At 31.6% G+C, this 23,977-nt stretch overlaps 1 protein-coding gene and 1 long non-coding RNA gene across 6 annotated transcripts in view; one reads left to right on the top strand and one right to left on the bottom strand.

The window, feature by feature from the left end:
* Positions 1-10,972, top strand: part of LOC135840685 (puratrophin-1-like) — a 166,867-nt gene extending 155,895 nt beyond the window's left edge. Inside the window, exons 14-25 of one of the 5 annotated variants that reach the window (XM_065357311.1) lie at positions 5,255-5,431; positions 5,732-5,926; positions 6,037-6,374; positions 6,525-6,665; positions 8,036-8,111; positions 8,200-8,373; positions 8,474-8,563; positions 8,642-8,854; positions 8,934-9,077; positions 9,196-9,409; positions 9,769-9,885; positions 9,955-10,972. In XM_065357311.1, the coding sequence (XP_065213383.1) occupies positions 5,255-5,431; positions 5,732-5,926; positions 6,037-6,374; positions 6,525-6,665; positions 8,036-8,111; positions 8,200-8,373; positions 8,474-8,563; positions 8,642-8,854; positions 8,934-9,077; positions 9,196-9,409; positions 9,769-9,885; positions 9,955-10,235 (2,160 nt within the window). In that variant the 3' untranslated portion in view covers positions 10,236-10,972. The remainder of the gene's footprint in view (positions 1-5,254; positions 5,432-5,731; positions 5,927-6,036; positions 6,375-6,524; positions 6,666-8,035; positions 8,112-8,199; positions 8,374-8,473; positions 8,564-8,641; positions 8,855-8,933; positions 9,078-9,195; positions 9,410-9,768; positions 9,886-9,954) is intronic. The other 4 variants (XM_065357312.1, XM_065357313.1, XM_065357314.1 and 1 more) reach the window with 4 other exon arrangements.
* Positions 10,973-12,630: 1,658 nt separating this feature from the next.
* On the bottom strand, positions 12,631-23,047 carry LOC135838449 (uncharacterized). Its single transcript, XR_010557413.1, has 2 exons — positions 13,074-23,047; positions 12,631-12,939 (listed from the first exon to the last, which is right to left on the bottom strand). It is a non-coding gene; the product is annotated as an uncharacterized LOC135838449 (long non-coding RNA).
* Positions 23,048-23,977: the final 930 nt, after the last annotated feature.

Raw genomic sequence — 23,977 nt, 5'->3', positions numbered from 1 at the left:
TTGATAATCTGAAAACGAGGTTTTTAGCCGAATCTTCCATTTTCAATAAAAACTTGAAGTACTGAAATTCTGTGAGTGAGAATCACAGCACAATGGAAAAATCAGCAAAACAACATATTTTAAAACTGAAATCAGTGATTTAAAAATTGATAAAAGATCATTGAGAAATACATATTGGTAAAAGTTCGCAACGTTCAGAGGTTTTTTATTGCAACTGATTTGTACCTACAATTTTAGGAAACCTTTGAGTGAAAAATAACTGGATAAGAATTTGTACACATTATACATGCATAATTTCCAAAATTAATGTCGCCAGTCTCTCCTGGTAGGTAATACGTATAGGTAACATGATTCAAAATGAATATAGTACAGGTAGTAGGTACCTACGTCCTACATAATATAATTTGGAAACAAAAGTGATAATATGTAGACCCAGTAGACCAACATTGTGAAGACCTTATCGTCAAAAAATGACCTAAGTACAACATTCGTTATACTGCATTTTGTAATAGGCCTAAATTAAAATTGGTCACGTACTAAATGTAACTTTTCAAGCGATAATATTAATATCACACTAAATTAGTATCCAATCGGTAATGTAATCAATGTACTTATGTACAAATGAAAATAGCAATAATTTTTGGCTCTTAAAAAGTATCCAAGTATCTGTGCATCTATGAGTACGTATATTACATTTATGTACATATATATTTTTTGATTTTCGCATTCGTGTATCGAGTTGACCGGTTTTTAAAATACTCGTGATTCTACATACGAAATAACGAATAGTAAATTTAATGGCGCGTGTATAATCGACCTATAAAGTAGATACAAGTTGGTTGATATCGATTTACCAGTTACGATTCGAGTTGCATAATTCGATGTACTCGTACGCGCAGAAAGAAAAATAAAAATTCCACCTAAAATACTCGCTCGATCGCTTACAAATTATGCAAGTATTTGTGTCTAGTTATTTTTTTTAAATCTAGCGTAAAAATGGCGCTAAAGGGGGTTATCTGTCGCGTGCTTCTTCATTTGTGTAAAAGCTCTGCGTCTGTAATACCAGGTACACGATAGTAAAACTATACGATACGTATGTATACGTATACGAATTGCATTCTGTACCAGCAGATATACGTATAGTAGAATTGCATCAGATCACGATCGTCGATCGATATGATTGTATAGCTATTATGTAGGTAGGTATTTTTGCACCGTGGAGAACTAGAGAAGTCCAAAAAATTGCGTAATTGTGTTCGATATATTATCTACGAAGCACCTATGGGTTATTTATGAATGCATTTGTGTGTAATTGTGTATAAGTTTCAGTTTCGTATTCCGTAAGACTATGTCGAGGCACTTACTTTGTAAATGCATGTAGGTAAACATTATACCTAATATGAAATTCAAAGAACAGAAGTATTAGCTTCAACTTAGTTTATGGTATTTATGCGAAGTTAATAACTACGTACACGTACTATTTTTTCGTATACGAGGATACCGTTATCGATGTCGCGTATCTTTATCCGCTGCTCTGCTACAAATGATGTCAAAAGTAGTTTAGAACCGTTACATGTTTTACGTATATTTTATCAACTATCCTTCTGTTTGAAGAAGACGCATCTGCGGCCTCATAAATATATCAACGCAGTGCCCAAGTCACAGCATATTCGCAGACGAGCTGCGATTTTTCATCATACCTACTTATCGTCCAAAAATTCGCTTTATGAGTTGCAATTTTTGGAAATTCATCAAAGGGGATTGTGAAGAACTAGGCATTAAAAGGTTTCAAATTGCTAAAGACAAAAATACTGTAATTTGTGAGAGACTCCAGAATCTGTTGAAATGTGGTTTACAGGTACCAATTAGGAGGCTGAAAACGAGCAGCAGATATTTGAGAATTTGTATAAAAATTGATGATCCAATTTTTAGATTTTCTAAAATTCATCAAAAAGTCGAAAAATCAACTTCAGCATTTGGGATTTTTTAAGATACTTTTTCAATCTATTTTTGTTTTATTCGATTTGGTTTCCGTCGACTCGAGTATGTAGGTAGTTCCTTTGTTTGAACCAGGATATTGTTTCGCAGCATAATAATTATGCTCAATTACAATGCTTACTTGTACATATTTACTGGTAGGTATATGATGCGTATGAATTGACAATAGATATCGAATTACTCAATAGATTTTTTCCTGAGTGTCTAGCTAGCTTATTATAGTACCTATTTATTTGTAAGGAGGTTTACTAGTATGAGTGCGAATCAAATGGAGTTTCAGGGGTAGTATGGCGTAATCTGTTCCGTCTACATATATTCGTTGAAAATCGGATATTTCGCTGAAGTAAAGAAATATTTCATTATTATACCTCGAAGTGGAAACGTAATCCTAGTTTCCGGTTACTTAAACCACCTAAGGTTTCTCTGTTTATGAAAGTATGAAATTACCCGGTCGAGAATTAATTTGTGTTCAAGTTGAATAATGCTAGATTTGCAATTTTTGATTTAAAATGAATTTTTTCAGATTTCGATATCGGAAAAAAATTATATGGAGTAAAAATCCCTCTTTTTTGTAATCAAATTTCAATTTTTTCATGGAAAAAGAGTCAAACTTGAGTTTTTAAGAATTGTTCATGGAGGGAAAAATGAAATTCGACTCTTAAAGCGTTTCCTGTTTGGTGTTACAGTAGAATCTCGTGATGACGATTGTTCTGGGGACCATCAAAGTGTTCATTAGGTATACCTAAAGAGGAAAACGTTATAAGCAGAAAAAAGAGCAATTGATGTAAGAATGGTTGCATAACCATTTGCCTAAAATAGGCATTATCAATTTGGTGAACATTCTTGAATCAGTAAGTTTTAAAATGACATATTTCGAGCGATTTTTGCAACGGTTTTTCGTGCAATTTTTCCTTCAATTCTAAACACAGTTGAATCCTCTCATAGAAAAAGGTCCCCTTTTTGTCGAGGTTCCAATAAATTCTGTGAACCTTGACGAAGAGATGTTTTTTTCTATCACAGGATTTAAAAATTATATAAAAGCTGTAAACTTTGAAAAACTCCTTTAAACATCGCTCGAAATAATGTGTAATTTTTAAACTTACTGATGAGAATGTCCACCAAATTGATAATATTTAGGCAAATGGTTATGCAACCATTCTTACATCAATTGCTCAGGCTTCAACTTACAATAACAAAACAAGCAAATTCCATCTCAACAGTTTTTTTTCCAATTGTTTATTTTAAAGGGTGTGCAAATTCATTGGCACTAGAAATCTGCTTCTTTTCAATAATGAAAATACGAAAAAATAAAAAGTAAATAAATTAAGATTGGTAAATTGAACTGAAAATGAAGCAAATAAAGAATAATGAATTGGTGCTGTTTCATCGTGTCGGTGTTCGAATCAGTTAATTCAACAGTTCTTCAAGAAATGAATTGAATTGAAACAAATTGAATTGAATTGGGTTAAAAATACTCGAATAAAATTAATTAAATTACTCGGAGAATGAATTAAAATGAATTAAATGATATCAAAGTAAATATAATTCAATTTAAATTGAAACAAATTGAAAATAAATTTCACCAAATTAAAGTTGAATAACGTTTTAAAATTTTCAAAAAATAAATTTAATCAAGATTAAAGTTTATAATGGGTAAATTAAATGGGATTAAAAGTACATCACAATAGGTAAACTGAAGTATAAAATTGAATTACTCAATGAAATACATAAAATAAAATATTAATTAAATTAGATTGAAAATAAACTAAATTAAACTGAAAATAATTTAAAATTAAAATTAAAATTTACTCGTATAATATAAAAACGAACTAAAATAAAACAATCGAAATATAAGTAGAATTTAATTTAAATTAAGTATCTAACATAGGTAGGTACCTATAATGTTGAGATCTGAGAGTTCATGGTAATTTTCTTCAAATTCTTGAACATATCTCACATATTGAGACTTTGTCAATAATTTTTTTCCAAGCGTTCAAAAATCTGACATAGGTATGTAATGTATGTAATATGTATCCGGAACTTGAAATAGTTTTTTTTTTCAAGTTTGTTATTGGTGCAAGAAAAATGGAATTTAAAACAAAACTGGTCTTTCCATTAATATAATTTGGTTCTAATTTTTGTTAAAATATTTTTATGGTAGGCTAAGGGTGAAGAATGCTAGTTTCATTTCTTAGATAAAAAAAAGAATTTTGCAATGAAGGATTTGCATGGTTATTTTTGTTATACTAAATTGTACATCAAATCAACAATTATGTACCTATACCTTCATATCTACTCGTGTAAAAATGTATCCAAGATGATTTTAATTTATGGAAATTTCACGCTTTATTGTTCGCGATTATATTGCCTTGACACGATAGTTTTGTCGGTATGTTAGGTGTAGGTTTGTGGGCAGTTGGCACATTCCTAATACTAAGTACCTATGGTTAAAAAATTAGCTGACTACATGAAGATTAATTAATCAGCTTTGATTCGTGAAATGAAGATGTAAAATTGATGTATAAATTCTGATGGATTTCGTAAATTCATCTTTTGTAGCTTATTTTATTCCGAAGAAAGACGTGTAAACGTTAATTGCTCAATACTTACACGAAACGTTCTAGGTATTTTTCGAAGATATTTTAAATTGGCGATTATTATTTTTTCGTTCTGATAGAATTCTTAATGCTAGAGGCAATCACGAACTGTGGCTATACCGGTCCGTGCGAGTGCGACTCTATATATTTCATTAAAGATAGTTGTCGCATCTATTCAACGTATGCTTAATCGAGTATAAAAGTATAGGTGATAGTTACAGCGAAATTTAACGTGATAGGTATATTCCTTGTGTGTGGAATTTTTATCGTAATATTGGCTAAGTACCTACGAGTATAAAATTAAAGAAAAGTGGAGGAAGAAGGGTTTCAGCAAGCGCCAGTGCGATGAAAATTTATATTACTTTTTAAATGTGTTTTTTATGGGTATATTTATAAATGATACGCCCAATTTGTTCGAGTTGTATCTACTTACGATTAGTATAGGTAGATTCAACCTTCGTGAAATTTTCTCTCGTGAAGCTTTATATGTATCCAATGGTTGTAGGCGAAGTGTCAACTTGACCTTGAAAATAATGAGAAATAATCTTGTATTGGATAAACGTACTGTTCTTTTGCTCAGTTATTATGTGTATGCTGAATTTATAAATTATAATGAATCGATTTTTTAATTCTTACGTGGTTTATTTTTGTTATTGCAGAGAAATTTGGATAAAGCCGGCGATTTGTTAGAAGAAGCGGGCCAGTGTAGTGGCGGTACCAGTTTGAAAGATTTGGCAAGATCTCTGAAAACGCACCTTCGCGGTTTTAGCGATAGACTAGAAGATACCAGAGAACGATTAGAAGATACATCGAGATGCTTTTATCTACTGGACAGGGTAAGAAAAATTATTATACCTATTTGTATTCGAATATTTCGATGAAAATGTCTAAATTGACAAAGTTCCCCTCCTTTTTACCTCCTCACTTTGAAAATTGAAGGACATGGAAAAGTGGGATGACGAGGGCAGATTTTTTCAAAAAAAAAAGTTATTGTACGAATTCTTGGGAAGAGGCACAGTCCGAATGTTTTATTTGGACCTCAAAATAAAAACATAATGAAAATTCCACCTCTGCCTTCACTCAATCCTTTCAGATGAATTTAAAATACTAATTAAAAATGTGTTGTAATTTTAAAGGCGTACGAATGGGCCTTAGAAGCAATGAAATACATGTCGCGTGTGAAACCCGAAGATGTACAGCATCCGGGCCAAAGTATCAAACAACTACGACAGTACCTGATGGCTCATCCTCCGCCCGCAACTGAGCATTTTACAGAAATGGTTCAGCTTGCTCATAAATTACGCAACGATAAATTATTAGAACAATGCAAAGTACGTATTTGTCAGCATTTTAGCTTCTTGAGTTCTACAATAGGTACTTAAAAGTTGATTTCAAAATAATATCTTAACTAATCGTCTCGAACGAATTGTGACTTTTGCAGGTAGCTCAGTGCAGATGCGAAGAAACTTTGGAAAACATACGTTCGCTGATCGGATCCGAAGTACCAAATTGGGTAGCAAGTACTCCGATTTCAGGCCGACGTCATTCCTTACCAACGCATCAACACACTGCATCGAACGGTACCTCATGTTCCTGTTGGGAACCTGTAGAGTCACCTCCGCCATTAGAACATATACCAGAAGAATACTACTGTAGAGGATCAACGCCTTTGCAGAGATCTTGCACGTGGCAGTACTCGGCCGAAAATTACGACTACGACGATAAGATGAGCTCGTCGGCCGATAATACCACAGAAGGCAGCGAAGCTGGCACTAAAAGGTACCTATTTATCTACGTAGAATTGGTTTTTGAGAATTAAACTAGCACACGTGTGAGATTTATGCATACCTACTCATGACGTATGACGCATGCATCGATGAAATACTTACTTAGGAACTTACCTATATGTATTATTTATACTCTTTACAGCAGTAGCGAAGATGTCGAAGAATCGCATGATGGTAATTGTGGTAAACCAATTCCACCAGTTCCTGTTAATAGTCACCTTCATAGGAATGATTCTTTGCATTTGAATATGAACTGCGGACCGCAAACGCTTAAAAAACAAAAGTAAATACCTACGAATGCTTTTTAATTAATGTAGGTAGTGGATACATATGTATATATCGTCCTAAAAACTTGCGTAGAAATCATCAGATAACTTCGCGGATACGATTTTGATTACATAATCTTGACTAAATACTGTGATTTTCCCAGCATCTATTTTGAATGATATAGGAACCTTGAATTTTTGTTTTTCAAAGCACCAAATAAATGAAATGTACCCTTGGAAATGTTTTTCAAAATATCAGAGGAACTCCAAGTACTTCCTACTTATTGGTCACTGAGTCATCGATTCTACCATTTTTTACTAGAGCATGGGGTTCCACAGGGTTGCCCTAAAAAAATTTGAGCCATTTGGTTGAAAAATTTGATCGTTTTTCAAATATTTTTTAATACAAGGGTTCGATTTATTTTTTAAAGGAACTTTTTCTCACTGATGTTGGAAGTAGGTCTCAATACCTACCTAATTTTTGAAGTACATGCTACTAAAATAAGGATCCCAAAATTGTACCGGCCCTATCATTTTTTTTGGAATTTTATTGAGTTTTTAGAAGAATTTTGGCTTTAAAAATGACCAATCCAATCATATTTATCAAATTTGAGCATCGAGAAACGTTTGTAATTAGATATAGTATGTAGCTACAAACTACTTTTTTTTCGGCATTGAATGTCCATTTTGCAATTTTGAGTTTTGTTAATAAAACCTTTATTATTTTTCAATCAGGCAGCTAACATTTTTCATGTGCTATCAATTATCATTGATAAAATTTATGGAGATCATTTTTTTAATTTAAAAAAAAAATCCTTCCAAACTTGAATAAAAGTGAATCTATGATAAAAGTGGAAAAGTTTTCGGACTCCTTCCCCTCCCCTCCTCTCTCAGCGGATAAAAGTTTGATAACTGATAAGAAACGTGAATTTTTTTTCAATTTTCGAACTGATTCATTTTTTAAAAATGTTTTGTTCGATTGTTCCTATTTTTACGTAGGTATGTATTTTGATAAGTAATATTGAAGAGTTTGTTTCGTAACTTACATTTTTTTCAAAAACTTATTTTTTCATTTTGCTATTCTGGAAGCTATACCCTCTTTCCGCATTTTTCAAAAGAGATATTGTGTTTTTTTGCAATGCTGCGATTTGAATGAATAAAAAAAAAAATCAAATGAGAGTTTCCATTTTTTTTCATATTTGTCAATCTCTACTTGTCTCTCTCGGGGTAAGCCTGTTTTGTAATCCCTCATTTGACTGAAAAAGTCTCATCTAAAATAAATAGAACCGTTTAGAATGAAATTAGGTACTCACCTACATATCTCTACATTCGTAAGTACATTCTAGTGAAATAACCTAAAGTGATTAAATGTATTTTTTTTCCACAGGACTGCTAAATTAATTATGAGAGAAATGATTCAGACTGAAAGAGATTATGTTAAAGCTTTAGAGTATGTTATTGAAGTAAGTAGTGTCATTTTTTTGTTATTGATATGTACCTATTGATTTCAAAATAAATGGTAAAATAATACTTACTTGTTTTTCCTTACAGAATTACATTCCAGAATTAATACGAGATGATATACCTCAAGCATTAAGAGGACAAAGAAACGTCATTTTTGGAAATATCGAAAAAATTTACGAATTCCATAATCAAAATTTCCTACAGGAGTTAGAAAGATGTGAACATTCTCCTTTTTCAGTCGGTCAATGTTTTCTTCAACATGTAAGTTTACGTTTTATTTAAATTACGTACTTAACTGTATAATTCTGTGAATTTACAAACTGTACCTAATATGTATTTTTTTAAAAATTGATTTGTTCAGGAAAAAAAGTTTTATTTGTACGCGTTATATAATAAAAATAAACCTAAGTCAGATTCGCTCATGTCCGAGTATGGGTCTTCATTTTTCAAAGTAAGAATAACAATCATAATATCTTATTTTTTTTGTTAAATTTCTCGTTTTAATTGAAAATCCTTAATTTTTTCAAAGGCAAAACAAATAGCTTTAGAAGACAAAATGGACTTGGCGAGTTATCTATTAAAACCAGTACAACGTATGGGTAAATACGCGTTGCTATTGCAACAATTAATGAAAGTTGCAAAATCAGATATAACGGAGTTGCAAGAAGCTGAAGCAATGGTTCGATTTCAGCTTAGACATGGCAATGATTTACTAGCTATGGATTCGCTTCGAGAATGCGATGTATGCATAATTTAAACACCTAACTTGGAATTTTTTAATTGATGAAATTTATTAATCTGTTTTTTTTTTTTGGTCGCAGGTTAATTTGAAAGAACAAGGCAGGTTACTCCGTCAAAATGAATTCCTAGTTTGGCAAGGTAAAGGCAAGAAATGCCTAAGGCATGTTTTCCTTTTCGAAGAATTGATACTATTCAGTAAAGCTAGAAGGTTTCCAGATAGAAAGGTAAATTCAAACATTTGTTTGTTTGTTTGTTGTTGTTTTTTTTCGAGATCTAGCTTTTTGCACTCAATTTTACATTCATCATAAACTGAAGAATAATTAATGCCATTTTTTTTTTCAGAACCTCGACATTTACATTTATAAAAATAGTATCAAAACGAGTGATATTGGGTTGACTGCCAAAGTGGGAGATAGCAGCACGAAATTCGAGATTTGGTATCGAAAACGTAAACCTTGCGATACTTTTACTTTGCAGTCGATGTCTGAAGATATTAAACAATCATGGACCGAAGAATTATCAAACCTTTTGTGGAAGCAAGCCCTCAGAAATCGAGGTATTGTCAATGAGCCGTCTATTTTATTCTAGTAAACATATTTTGAAAAAAAAAAAAAAAGTACTTACTGACAAATAATTACCTACACATGATCCTCATCAGCCTGGAGAGATAAATTCTCAAAATTTCATTTTTTTCTTTCGGCTGAATTCTGAAATATGTTCCAACTTCAGATTGATTATATCGTGATTAAAGTTTTAAAAAATATTTTTCACGTTCTTGGATTTTTTTCTGATTACAAGAGGACAGTGGCCAAATGACAGTATTTTTGAGACACTCCTTTTTCTATTTATAATTCTTTTTTTATGATTTATTGGATGTATTTTCAATTTTTTTTTCTCCGCATTCATTCTTTGCAGAGATGAGAATGGCTGAAATGTCTTCAATGGGTATTGGTAATAAACCATGTTTAGACATTCGACCAAGCGCTGATCAAATAAGCGATCGTTCGATCAGTATTGCACAATTATGTAAAAGTGAGTGTTCATCTTTTCATCGGCATTTCGCATTTCGAATAAATTATTCCAGCATCAATTTTCAAATAGAACATTTGTCATTAGCTCCTAGATTCCGCAACTCTATCGCCATATCAGCCACGGATAGCATTCGGAAACGACCGCATTCGGTGATCAGCGTAAGCAGTAACAGCAGCGGAGGTAGTAATAGTAGTTCAAGCAGTAGTAATGGTGACAATAGACAAACCAGTCAATGCTCATCGGCTGAAAGCGGTATCGTGCCAGATTGGAATTCCAATACTCTGAGTACGAACAGTTCAGTTGTGTCGGAGATTAACTCGCCTTCGCATCAAATGTCCGTTAAATTGTGAACAATGACGGAAAGTGAATTGTCGATTACTGTTCTTAACTACCTAGCTACTTGAAAGTTCACTTTTTGTCGTCTGACTTAAACTTACCATTGTGTGTGTGTGTTTTTCTCACTTTGTAAAGTCTGAATATGCGAACGATCGCATTAAATTTCTCGTTCGTGTTTTACCGTTATTTTGTACTTCCTTTTTTTCTTTTTTCTTTTTTTTTTTACATTTAACCAGATACTATAATTTAAGATCATGTTCATTTTTAGAAAAAAAATCGTCAGTTTATTAATTTGCGTGTACAGTGTACTTTTTTTTAGACTTTTTTTTATCTTGTTAATTTATATTTTGTATCGATTATTTATTTTTGACGTATTTTGGCCATATTAAAAATCTTTTTTTTTTGTCCGCTAGATGAAAATATTCAGTTTTAATCTTAGATGTGTTTTTTAAGCAACAAGAAATGTACTTAATTTTGTACATGTCTTTGTTTTGTGGTTTTCATGTTCATTTTTACTGTTTCAATAATGTAACTTTTCCTTTTTCATTTAAAAATTATGATTTTTTTTCATCAGCTCTGTTCATTTTGAAGTACTTATGTAGTTTGATATGTATGTATACTTTCTTATTTCAGAATACTTACTTAATCAAAATTTTATAGCAATGTTGTTGATTAAATTTGAATAATTAGTATGTTATTGCATGATGATATGTTCTTGTGAATACATCAATTGAAATATATGTACTATTTGTAGATTTCAAAACGGTTGTAATTTTTTCATTTTTTTTCAACTCAAATTTTTGAGTAAACCCGGTTGAATCATTCTAAATTGTCTTGAAATATGAAATACGCAATTTAAATTTCAAAAATCAATTCAAAAATGCAAGAAAAATTTTCATTAAATCGAAATATATTTGTGAAAATCTATAAATTTTTCATTGATAAGAAATGCCCCTACAAAAATACATCCACAGTCAACTCAGAAAAAGGCAGATGAAAAATGCTGCAATCTTAATAAAGACGTGATGATGACGAAGAATTTGTAATTAGAGATGAATTATGGAGATTGGAGACTTCGAAAGTGATTAATTATTCACAAAAAAAAAAAAAAAAAAAATCATGGAGACATTAAAAACAAACCACAGCTTACAACCCAAAAAATGTAAATATGCTTAAAACCAAACAAACTTTTTGCCAAATTGACTATTTCACTTATTTGTAACGAATTGAGGTGGACAAGTTGCCTATCTTTAAAATTTAAGGGGCAACCAAGCTTTGAAAAGAAATCGAGAAAAACGTACTTTTGGCAATTTTTTCAACTTTGAAATCGAAAGGGCTAAAAACACTTCATGTAAGAAATTTTTTCTTTCAAAATATATTTAGCCTCTTCAATTTTGAAGTAAGTCCGAAATTCATAATGACAAAATTTGTTTATTTTTCTAAAATACTACCCATTCCCATGGTCAAAAATACGTTTTTATCGATTTTTTTTTTCAAAGCTCGGTTGTCCCTAAATTTCAAAAATAGGCAACTTGTCCATCTAACTTTTTTTCAAGTGGTTATATCCTAATCTGAATTTTTGACACCCACTCACACGACACCCTGTAGATGATTTTTTTTTAGTGTTTGAATTTGAAACTTGAATAAATGAGAAATATACAAAGCGACCTTGCAACGTATCAAGATATGTTAAAATTTCACAAGAAATCCCAATTTTTCAACAAATGTAGGTATTTTTTCAGCATTTCCGATAAATTTTGAGCTCAAAAATTAAAATTGAGTCATGATTTTAAGGTAATTGAAAAAAGTCACGCAATCTATCAAAATGGGTCGAAATTATGCGAGGAATTTAAATATTTTGATGAAAATATGTTTTGAACATTTCTGGAGAATTTTGAGCTCTAAATTGAGTCATGACGTATAGGTGCACATGTTTCAGACAAGAGCCCTACGTCGACGTCTAAATAATCGGCGGCGGCTTAGGTAGGCACAGCACTGGTGGCTGGGCCGATTCCAGTAGATGTTTTCAGCGGCTGCAAAAATTTTATTCAGTGGTGGCTGAGCCGGTTACAAAGTTGAAATTTTGTTCTAATTTTCCGTAAATTACAAAATTACCCCAAAATACATGCAAAATTATTGAGTAGAGAGACCATTTCATTATTCCAGTAGGGTCTTTCTGTTCATCTGTTCCTTACACATGGCAATAATGAAAATTTTGCCACTCAAAGAACCAAAATATGCCAAAAATCCTCCTGAAATTTGTCATTCGCATGAGTTGATCCAGCTCAGCCAAGCAGTTCTATCATAAAGATTAGGTAAATTTAACAGTAAAATGCTCATTATGTATACTTAGCAGTTTATCAAAATTCAAAATATGTTCTCTTTTGAAGATTAAAAAAAAATATGGAATATTGTAAAGTTTCTTTTATTTCTACCAATACATTACATACTTACTACCTACTACACGTAAAACTAAAGATTTAATTGAAATATGACGCATTTTTTTCAAAAGCTGTAATCTGCATACTTCGAAGGATATAAAACAATGAAAATTAATCATCCATAAATTTCTGTTGGTAAATAATCAATATCAATGATTTACCAAATTTTGAATTGCGGTGCTCTGAAGGTCTCATTCGTAGATAAAAAGCGATCCATAAAAAATTAGCGATCAGTATGTAGGTACAATTATTATGAAGATGAAATAAGCAACGATACCTGCAAAAAAATCACATCATTAAATTTCAGGTTCACGCAGTATTTGTTTTCCCAAAACTAAGGACGATGTAAAAATTAATAATTCAATTTTTTCGTAAGCAAAGAATACCCAATTGTATTTTACTAAAACGAACCTGTGTGAAAAATTGCGCAAAACAGCCAAATTTGCGAGACTGTATGTACATCATCAACAGCAATCACAGAGCTGAAAAAGACTGGTAAGTAACGAACAAGTTCTAGATGCCATCACTTGATGCGGAGGTTTTGAAAACGTCTGTCATCAGATTTAGCGGCATTGCAGGCACTATAAAGGCGTAAATTAGCTGACTCAGCCAAATCATCCATTCTCCAACACAATTCACATGCCGATAAAAATTACATGTACATAAAAGGTACTTATACGTATCAATGTTTTCTTCATAATTATGAGTAAAAATCTGTATAATTTTGAGCAACATTTAAACAAACAATTTAGGGGAGAAAAAAACTTACAGTTTCAAGAACGTTATAAACATACCGTTCCTAGCGTAGATTATAACCTTACATCGTCGTAGAAGTGTGTAATCGTAAAGTTACAAATCACTTGCATGAAACTTAATCAATTAAATATCACGTACCCACATTAGCAACTAGGTACTTCTAAATTCATACTTAATTCGATGATTTTGCATTAATTTTAAAGGAACTTTTTCTAAGACAATTACATATTGCGATTACGAAACAAAAAAGGGTACTTTTATGCATCAAACTTATCATCATAAATTATATATATTATACAAAAACATATAAATACTTAGGTATTGGTGGTTTTTTTTATTGTTTATTCAAAAATTTGTTTTTTTTCAGATTACAAAAAAACATCGATGCGACATTTCAGGCATTTGGATGATCCATCAATACCTAGATAATTCTACTATTTCAGAAGCCAAATCAAAAAATTGGAGCTTCAGCGGGAGTTGGAAATGAAATTACCTAAAACCTGCTTAAAAATAATTAAATGAATTAAAAATCATTATTCAGCAAAATTTGTCCACTTATTGCCGTCGAAAAATTGGCCAATTTATAAGCATTTAATAATTGTAGGAAACACGTTTTAAGGAATTGAAAGAGGACTGAAAGAGATGATTTTAAAAACAAACCAAAAAAATAAAAATGTTCTTGTGTTCTAAAATGTGTACAACTACAACTACCTATGTAAGTACATAGATATAAAAAAAAAAATGGACTTCGTACTTGCAGCATATAAAATCTGAAAAAATTGAATATTACATTATGAGAGCAGGATAAATATTGGTTTTGTTTCAGATTTTCTAATTTTGGGGTTTAGTTCTAATTTTCTGAAACGTTTTTTGGGTTTTCACATTTTTTTAATTTTTTTTTTATATAATTATACCTATATCTTTTAAGCGCGGCTTTTTCGCCTCCAAATCGTAGGCGAAAACGTATCTCCATGTATACCCTCAAAATAGTGATCTATGGACTCTAAAACGTCGAAATACCAATTTTTGTCTAGAGGCGAAAATGACCATACTCGTAGAGTAAATGTGTCTAAGTTCGCGCACCTAATTTTCAAACAGCAACTACTTTTTATGAAAAGGAGCTAGATGCTAGAATATTGAAATTTGTACAGAAGGTTCTTCAAACATTTGGCTATGATTTGCCCCAGAAATAAAATTTTTAATCGATTTAGTTTTTGATATTTTGACCAAAAACCAAAAAAGGTCAAATGCGCAAACTTAGGCATATACCTTCCTAAGATTGCGCATTCGCCCTCCCAAGATTGTGCACCAGTGAAAAACATAGAAATTCGTCATTATTGTTTAATTAATGATGAAAGCAAACAAAATGTCTCACAAAAACGTGCATTTGAAACTTCTGAGTGAACCACACTGGAAATGCGCTCATATCTGGTATTTCCAGCATTACACCCATTTCTCCCTAGCTTTTGACAAGGAGTAAACTCGATACACGTATAGAAGGTGTCATTTCATTCAAATAAATTGAATTCTTAATGAAAATTTCAAAAAGTATCATTATTAGTCTAGAAAAATAGCAAAAACTAAAAATCGCAATCTTAGGCACAGGGGTGTTTTTTAAAAAATTGCAAAATTGAAACCTAATTAAAGCAGAAAATAGTAAATACTTGAAATATGTGCTTGTTATAATCCCCAGACATGACGAATCTAAAAATAGCTTATTATTTAGATCTCTACTGTCATTTCCATAAAAATTGTCGCGTGCGACTTTTATTGGAAAAGTTATAAAAAAATTTGAAAAAAAAAGTTTTTTGCTTGTCAGTTTGCAATGTCAAAACCAAAATCACCACTAGTAGGTAATTTCAAAGAATGAAAAAAGTTTCTTTTCACCTCCAAATAAAACTTGTCTCCTCTGGATGTGCTCTAACTAATTCTTGCAGGAGAAGCCGGATTTTGAAATCGTAGGATGATTCTAAACATCGGAGACGAAAACGCTTTGTGTTATGAAGGAGGTGAAAAGTACTCAGTTCACCTAGATACAGTAAGTCCTGCTCATTAGAATCGCGGATAATAGAATAATTCGGTTAATGGAATGGAATGTGCTGGGACAGATTCATTTATTTGCTTATAATGTAAAATGTATTGTGGATGCAAAAAAGCCCAGATGCTAAAACATCGTAAAATAAATAATTTCATTCAAAAATGATCATAACAAAGTTTGTTCATTTTTGAAGTAGTATTCATTACGGCATTTACTCATTTAGGCTATTATTTGTAATTTATGTGCCATTTTTTCTTTTTTAAAACCGCTATTTACCCGATTTGAAAAACAACATTTTACATTTCAATAGGTACACAAGACTGCAGATAAAGATACCTACCTGCATGGCAGAGAGATACAGGGTGCCCAGAAATATCGTGAACCCCAAAGAAAGTTTTTCATTAAAAATATAGGTAGGCAACGTGAAATAGATGCATATGATTGGTGGAATGTTTATCTCTTCAGTCCAACAACCAATCATGTGCTATCATTATTATCATTCACTGTGACCAACCGAAATATTTAGCAGAAAACTTTTTTAGGGGTTCACGATATTTTTAGGCATCCTGTACCTATGAAGTAGGTACATATTTAAGCTTACGTCTTATATGCACAACAAATAGGTGCATACTAGAATTTGAGTTTGTGATTTTAGATTATAAAGACAAATTTATAAAAATCAGGGCATTCCAGCTAGCCAATAGCTAATAGCTAATAGCCAATAGCCAACGCTAGCCAATGCTATTTCAGCTAATAGCGAAGCCAGCTAATGCGACTAGTCGCCAGCCAATAGCTAGCTTTAAGCCAATGAAAATTCAACCAGCTAATGGATTGGCTAGTTTCATTTTTTTGAGTACCTAAAACAAAATTTTTTGAATTTTTTTTTGTTTTTTTTTTGTTTTTTTTTTGTTTTTTTCATTTTTTGATAAGTAAAAAAAAAATGATCCAAACAAATAAAAATGCTTCGGTGAGCTCTGTAATGTGATATTTTTCAATTTTTCATTTTGTTGGAATAATTTATTTTGTACAGCTTCCATAATTGTTACTGGAACAAGTTTTAGATGTTGAAAACATGATGTGGGTTTCATTACGAGCATCTTGAGGGGTCAGTTCACTTTGGTCGAAACTAGCCAATAGCCAGCCAATCACTAGCTAATGAAAATTGCTAGCCAATAGCCAGCTTTATTCTAGCCAATAAAAAAATTCAGCTCAAGCCGATAGCTAATAGCTAATGACCATTGGCTGGAATGCTCTGATAAAAATATTATTTACTCAAGACGTCATCATAGATGAGAATACCTACTTATATATTTTGATTACAGGTGACCGTTTCATTACATTGCCGATAACGTGGTTACCAAGTACCTAAGTACGTCAATATTTTCATTATAAAATGTAATTACACGTTTTTTTCAATAATTGAATACAATCATATCGATCGACGATCGTGATCTGATGCAATTCTACTACGTATATCTGCTGGTACAGAATGCAATTCGTATACGTATACATACGTATCGTATAGTTTTACTATCGTGTACTTGGTATTACAGACGTAGAGCTTTTACACAAATGAAGAAGCACGCGACAGATAACCCCCTTTAGCGCCATACGCCGCTCATATAAAAATAAAGAAGTAAGTAATTTTTTATTTTTACTTAAGTACCAATGTAAATATACTTATTGGTGTTTTTTTAAAAATTGTTTAATAGAAAATTTGAATTACTTACTTTGAAACAATTTTTGAAAAACGTAAAAAAATGTCTGAAATTAGGGCAGTTGACAGTATCTATATGTAAAATTTTACCACTTTTATACAATTTTGAGTGATTTGAATGCTTTATTGAAGTGTATTCATAGAATTTAAACTCATTTCTAACACTTCTTTATGCACATCTGGCAAATTTCAAGGCAGAGAGGTACCTATAAAATATAGCTTATCTGCACAAATAGGTAGGTACTTAAACTTGTGCGATGATACTCGTATACGTATCTATAAAAACATAGGAAGACAATGTAAATTACATATTTTTGTCAAAAGCAGGCAATTATTACAAATACATTCTATCCTTATTACAAAATACATTCTATTCATGGTGATAGGGTACATTTGTACAGGGTGCGTCCAAGAATGTCTCATTGAGTGATATTTTCTCACCAAGCCATTGACGTTCATAAATGAAGCATCACAGACCACAGTCGCACCAGTGTGAAATGCCATTACCCACCAGGGAGATACTTTTTCTTTGGCAAGACATTCTTGAGCGCGCCCTCGTCATTCGCATATGCAAAATTTGTTTGTTTTTTTGTTGTTGTAATTTTTAAGGTTTAAATTTACCTACCTACTCAAAGATACGAGTAATTTCCTCTTGACGTCATTATAGATAAGAGTATTACAGATTGACTCGGTAGCTGAAACATGCTTGAAATTTTCAGTGAGTCCCTCATTGTTATAAAAATGTAGATGGTACGAGAACTTTTTTTAAAAAGAGTCATGTGGATTATAATTGCAATCGGATTTGTTGGCGCAGTAGCCATAAAGAAAAAAATTAAAATGTAGGAGTAAGTAATTTTTAGCCAAATTTTTGTAAAAAATGATGGCTATTGCGCCTGAGCAGGACTGTAAGGTAATTTATGTCGGTAAATTACGGCATAATACTTACGTGCTCAGTGCTCACTTGAACAAAAAAAGCTGCAACCCTCGTTAGATAACAGTTATGTGATCATTTTTTATTTCTCATTTTTTAGTTTTTTATATATTTAAGGTACATCAATAAGTTTTGTTAGGTAGGTACCTATATTAATTTTAATATTTTTTTGGTACCTATTTTTGATACCTACCTAGTACCTACCTATCATTTTTATTTGTTTTCAACACTTAATCTTGCAGTTTTCACAAAATTTCAGCGTGGTTGACTCTCCTAATTTTGAACCCAGATCAGATTTTTTTTCAAATTTTTTTATGTAATAGAAAATTTGAATCGCTTACTTCGAAACAATTTTTGAAAAACGTCAAAAAAGTGTCTGAAACTAGGGCAGTTGACAGTACTTCAATAAAATTTCACCACTTTTATACAATTTTTAGTGATTTGAATGTTTTTTTGGAGTGTACCTATTCATAGAATTCAAACTCATTTCTAACATTTCTTTACGCACATCTGGCAAATTTCAAGGTAGAGAGGTACCTATAAAATATAGATTATCTGCACAAATAGGTACTTGAAGTGGTGCGATGATACTCCAATATAAAGACATAGTTATAGGTAACTATTACGAGTCCATTCCACCCATGGTGATAGGATACCTATTTGTACAGGGTGCGTTCAAGAATGTCTCACAGAGTGATATTTTCTCACCAAGCCATTGACGTTCATTAATTAAGCATAACAGACCAGGACCACAGTCGCATTGGTGTGTAACACCATCACCCACCAAACAGATGTTTTTCCATTGGTGAGACCCCCTTGTCATTCGCATATGCGAAATTTGTTTTTTTTTTTGTTGTAATTTTTAAGGTTTAAATTTACCTACCTACTTGAAGATAATTTCCTCAAGAGGTCGATATAGATAAGAATATTTACTTTTGATTACAGATTGACGCTTGGTAGCTGAAACATGCTTGAAATTTTCAGTGAGTACCTCAGTGTTATAAAAATGTAGGCACGAGAACTTTTTTTTAAAAAGAGTCATGTGGATTATATTTGTAATAGGATTATTTGTTCGCGCAGTAGCCATAATATGGCTACTGTATGCCATGAAACAAAAAATTAAAAAGTGAATAATTTTTTAATTTCCCTTACTCTCTGAATTTGCAAGTCAAATTTCACTGCTTATCAACAGTAGAATGTGACGACATACTGGCTTCCTAAAAGCAGGTTTTGACTGGATTTTCAGTAAATAATTTACTGCTTATCAGTCAAATGTAAATTATTTACTGAATTATTGAATTAATCAGTCAAAAATGGAGAATTTACTGCATTGATTAGTCAAAAACTACCGTGGTCAACAGTAAAACATTTTAAATAGGTAACTGATGTTAGCAATACTTCTTTCACTATTTATCCCAGTCACGACAGTTTGCCTTTTTACAGTGAAATTTGAATGTTTTATTGAGTAAATTTTAAATTCTGTCAAGAGAGTATGTAAGTACCTATTTATTGATTTTTTATTTTAAAATTCGTTTTTTTTCTAGAGTAAACTGCAAAATAAATTCATCTTTCCAGTATTGATTCGTTCCAAAGTAATCTCACTTTACGAACAATAAGATAACTGATAACAACTCACAAATCAGGTCAAGTACCCATCATAATATATATATAGGTACCAGACTTTCCTTACAGCTGCCTATAAGGTTGCAACGTAATACTACCATCATCAGTACAGGGGTAGTAAGATTAAGTTTAGGCTCAATTGAGGATGCGACTGATTTACAATTGACCATATCAAACATTTCCAACAAAAACTTGATTGAATTTTGCCGATTAAAACAAATATCATTCTTCAGCCTATCATTTGATATCCACACCTAGAAAACATCTGATAGTACCTAAATCCTTCATCTAAAAACGACTTTTCAACTGCTCAATAATACTCATACAAATTCATTGTCATTTGACTTAAACAATAATAGCTGCAACCCTCAGTAAAAAATAACATTTTTATGTATTACAGAAAATACTATAGAAATTCCCAACGGTGAAATGGATATAATGACAAGATTTATATTGATCATGGGAATCATTATAGAGTAGGAATAATAATTGGCTACGCCATGTATCAGAAAATAAATAAGTAATTTTTTATTTTTACTTAAGTACCTATGTGAATATTTATAGTTTTCTTTTTTTATTTTTTGTTCAAAAATTCGTTTTTTCAGATTAAAAAAAACATAGACGCATTCAGACAAAAAAATTAAAAAGTAAGTAATTTTTTATTTTTACCCAAGTATCAATGTAAATAGATATTCTAGGCAGTAATCTCGTAACCTTTTTCTTGATATACCAGTAAACTCATAACGTTTTGACAAAATCGCAACCTTTTTAGGACGTGACTTTATTATAAGGTGTCATATGAATCTACAAGGTGTGGGGAGTCTACTAGCAAAGTTTGAGCAGGGACACTTTCACTTTTGACTCAATTTTCAAATGAGTACATAGCCTAATTAATATGTATGAGGATATGAGGAAAAAATGTTTATTGCCAGAATCACTTTTTATATTATTTTTGGTGATTTTGGTGGTTGAAGATCTCCTCTTTCACGTGGTGTGGTCAAAAATCGTCTAAAATGAATTTTTAAAAGTTTGTTTTTTAATTTCTTGTAAAAGGTGAACTTCTCAATAAGAATTTAAATTTTCGAGCAAAGCAAATTACATGGTGATTTTTGAACAAAAAAACCTGCCACTGTTCCATCAAAGAATGACAAATTTTCAAACTGCTCAATAATTTTAATTTAGAGTTGATTATACAGGTCCAAATTTTCGTGTTTTTCCAACATTAACGTCGATTTTATGGGAAAAGTATGCATTCTAGGAAAAAAATGCACTGAAGGAAATTGTTGGGCATACAATTTTCTTTCTACTTAAATCTGGTTATTTTCTGTAGGATGCTTTGTTCAAAAGATATTTGCGAAAAACATAGATGTTTGAGACTCAAAAAAAAAAGCTTTCCTGAAAAATTGATGTTTAGGCAATATGCAACCTTTGCTTAGGGCCCCCAAAAATCAAGTTACACGAATATAACGCGGCCTAACATCGAGTACTATCAGGCCTATGTGGTAACGCGTGGAGCGCATGCACAGCAACAAAGTTACGGAGGGTGCTTGAGATTTTTTGACGATGAAACTTAAAATCTCACAAGTCCTTCATCGTTTCTACAATCGACGACCATCACCATAATCCAAAACTTTACAGCTTTCAAGTTTAATCGTAGACAAAATTCGGTGTGTGAAAAATCCGCATGGGATGGATTGGCACAAAGAGAACGTTTGAACCAATTTTGATAAAATTTTAAATTTCATAACTAGGTCACTAGAATGACATTTCGTCATTATCAGCTCGTCAAAAAGTCGACGAATTTTCAAAAATTGATCACATTTCCTTCAAAATCGACAAATTTTGTAACCTTGACAAAATTCTGAAAAATTGTGCAAACGTTTTGAAGAATGTTTAAAAATTGACTAAATCTGAAAAAAGTCGTCAAATTTTGAGATCGGCAAATTTAAGTATCAATTTAAAAATCTGAATTTTATAATTTGGAAATTAGGAAAATTTAGTTCATTGAAAATGTTGAAGTAGTAAAGTATAAGTAGGCCTGCAGCTGGTTATGTCAATTTTGATAGTCATGCTGGAAATACCGGAATTTTGAAAACTTCTGCTTCTATTTCGCTTGGCCTCGTTTGCTTTTTTTTTTAAATTGAAAATTGAAATTTCTAAAAAGATATCTTACCTATTAGGTACTTACTTACTGTATTCGAAAAAATTCTATAGATGGTGCAAAAAACATCGTAATAAAAGTGATATAAACAAAATACATACCTACATCGAATAGGTACCTATTTTCAAACTTCAATATACGTAGGTAGTTAACGGTAAAACGTTGAAACATCAATTACAAAAGATTTTTTTTTAGAAATTTCAATTGAATTCGTATTTTGAGAAATAAAAAATCAACGTTTTATATTTAAAAAGTTTAGTTTCTTGAAATTCAATATTTCTTAAATTTGAATAGTAAGTACTTATGTGTATCAAGATATTTTTGGAAATTTCAATTTTCAATAAGAAAATCAAACGAAGCTGAGCGGTAGAAGCAGAAATTTTCAAAATTTCGGTATTTCCAGCATGACTATCAAAATTGACATAAACAGCTAGAGGCCTACCTATACTTACTTCTTCAACATTTTCAATAAATCAAATTTTCCTAATTCCCAAATTATAAAATTCAGATTTTTAAATTGATAAATTTGCCGATCTCAACATTTGACGACTTTTTTCGAATTTAGTCAATTTTTAAACTTTCTTCAAAACGTTTACACAGTTTTTTTTTTAATTTCGTCAAAGTTACAAAATTTGTCGATTTTTGTCGTAAATTTTTCACAATTTTTTGGAAAAATAAAACCCAATTCTAAAATCTGCTTATTTTGAAGGAAATGTGATCAATTTTTGAAAATTTGTCAACTTTTTGACGAGTGTGATTGCTTTACACTTCATTCCGTATTACTAACGTAGTTACATACTTACAAATCTCAAATTAATTACTTAGGTACATGAAATACATTTGGGGAAAATCTTGGCCCAACGATCTTCACCCTCACGAGGATGGATTCATGTCCATCATTTGAATGCCGCCACTTTTCCAGCTCAGGGCTTAGCCCATTTTTAAAATACTTAATTAAACTAGGCCCGAAATACCTAAAACGCGAATTTTAAATTTATTTCATAATTTATTGTAAATGAAAACATCGCTTCTATGAAAACATCACTTCGAGAAATATAAATCATTAACTTCAAAGCAAAGAACTAGGAAAAAGAAGTATCAAGTAAGTAATGTAGAGGGTATACGGGAAAAATACGATTAGACGTAAATTGGATAATCTCGTGGCACCACGCCCTCGAGTATGTTATCTAAATCCACTATACGAGTAGTTTTTACCTATAGTGGTGGGAACGCGTAGAAGGAGTAGACCCCATTTCGATGAGACTGCGCCTAAATCTTCATAGGTGGGTATGGAACTACCACTGCACTGTACACAGAATGACAAGTACATATTCAACACTTCTCTATTACCATGAACTTTGTAAAATTAGGCAAGTACCTACACTTCTTCAAAAAATAAATAAATAAAATACCATCTATGGTAAATTTATCTATCTGTTAGTTATTTTGGGTGGAGTGACGTGACGAGGAGGATTTCATGAGCATATTCTCAAAAAATATTGTAGGTACTTAGTACCTACCTACAAGTATAATATTAGGTTTTGAATGAGGAGTTTTTAAAGATTTTGGGTGCAATTTTGCCAAAATTATGCTCAAAAATGCTAGTCTAAGTTTTGTCAATTCTATCTCTATTTTGGTTAAAAAGGAATTTTATTCGTTTTTCTAGTAATGACAAGCAACGATCACTCAGCAGTCGTGATCAGGAATTGAAATGAAATTTCAACTTAATTTGGTATGCACAGAAATAAAATATCCATAATTATGTAAATTTGAGAACTGATGAATTGAAAAACCAGACTGACAAATTCCGCCACCGCTTGGCAGGATTTTCACATTCAGTTCTCAAATGCATGGATATTTACTTCTGTACCAACCAAATTCATTTGAAATTTCATTTCATCCCTTTTCTACGGTACAACGAACAATTTTCATTCGGAGAGGAAGGGTTAAGGGAGAAAGAAATTTTAAAATTGGAAAAAAGGGTCAAAAATGATTTTTTTCGAAAACATACGTTTTATTTCTCGAAATAACACGTTAATTTACACCACTGAGCTCGTTCTCTTGACACGAAGATTTGTTATCTACATAT

Source organism: Planococcus citri, chromosome 3 (genome assembly GCF_950023065.1).
Source record: "Planococcus citri chromosome 3, ihPlaCitr1.1, whole genome shotgun sequence".
Lineage (NCBI taxonomy): Eukaryota > Metazoa > Arthropoda > Insecta > Hemiptera > Pseudococcidae > Planococcus > Planococcus citri.
The sequence above is the reverse complement of the archived record's forward strand: the minus strand, read 5'-3'. Positions and strand labels throughout refer to the sequence as shown.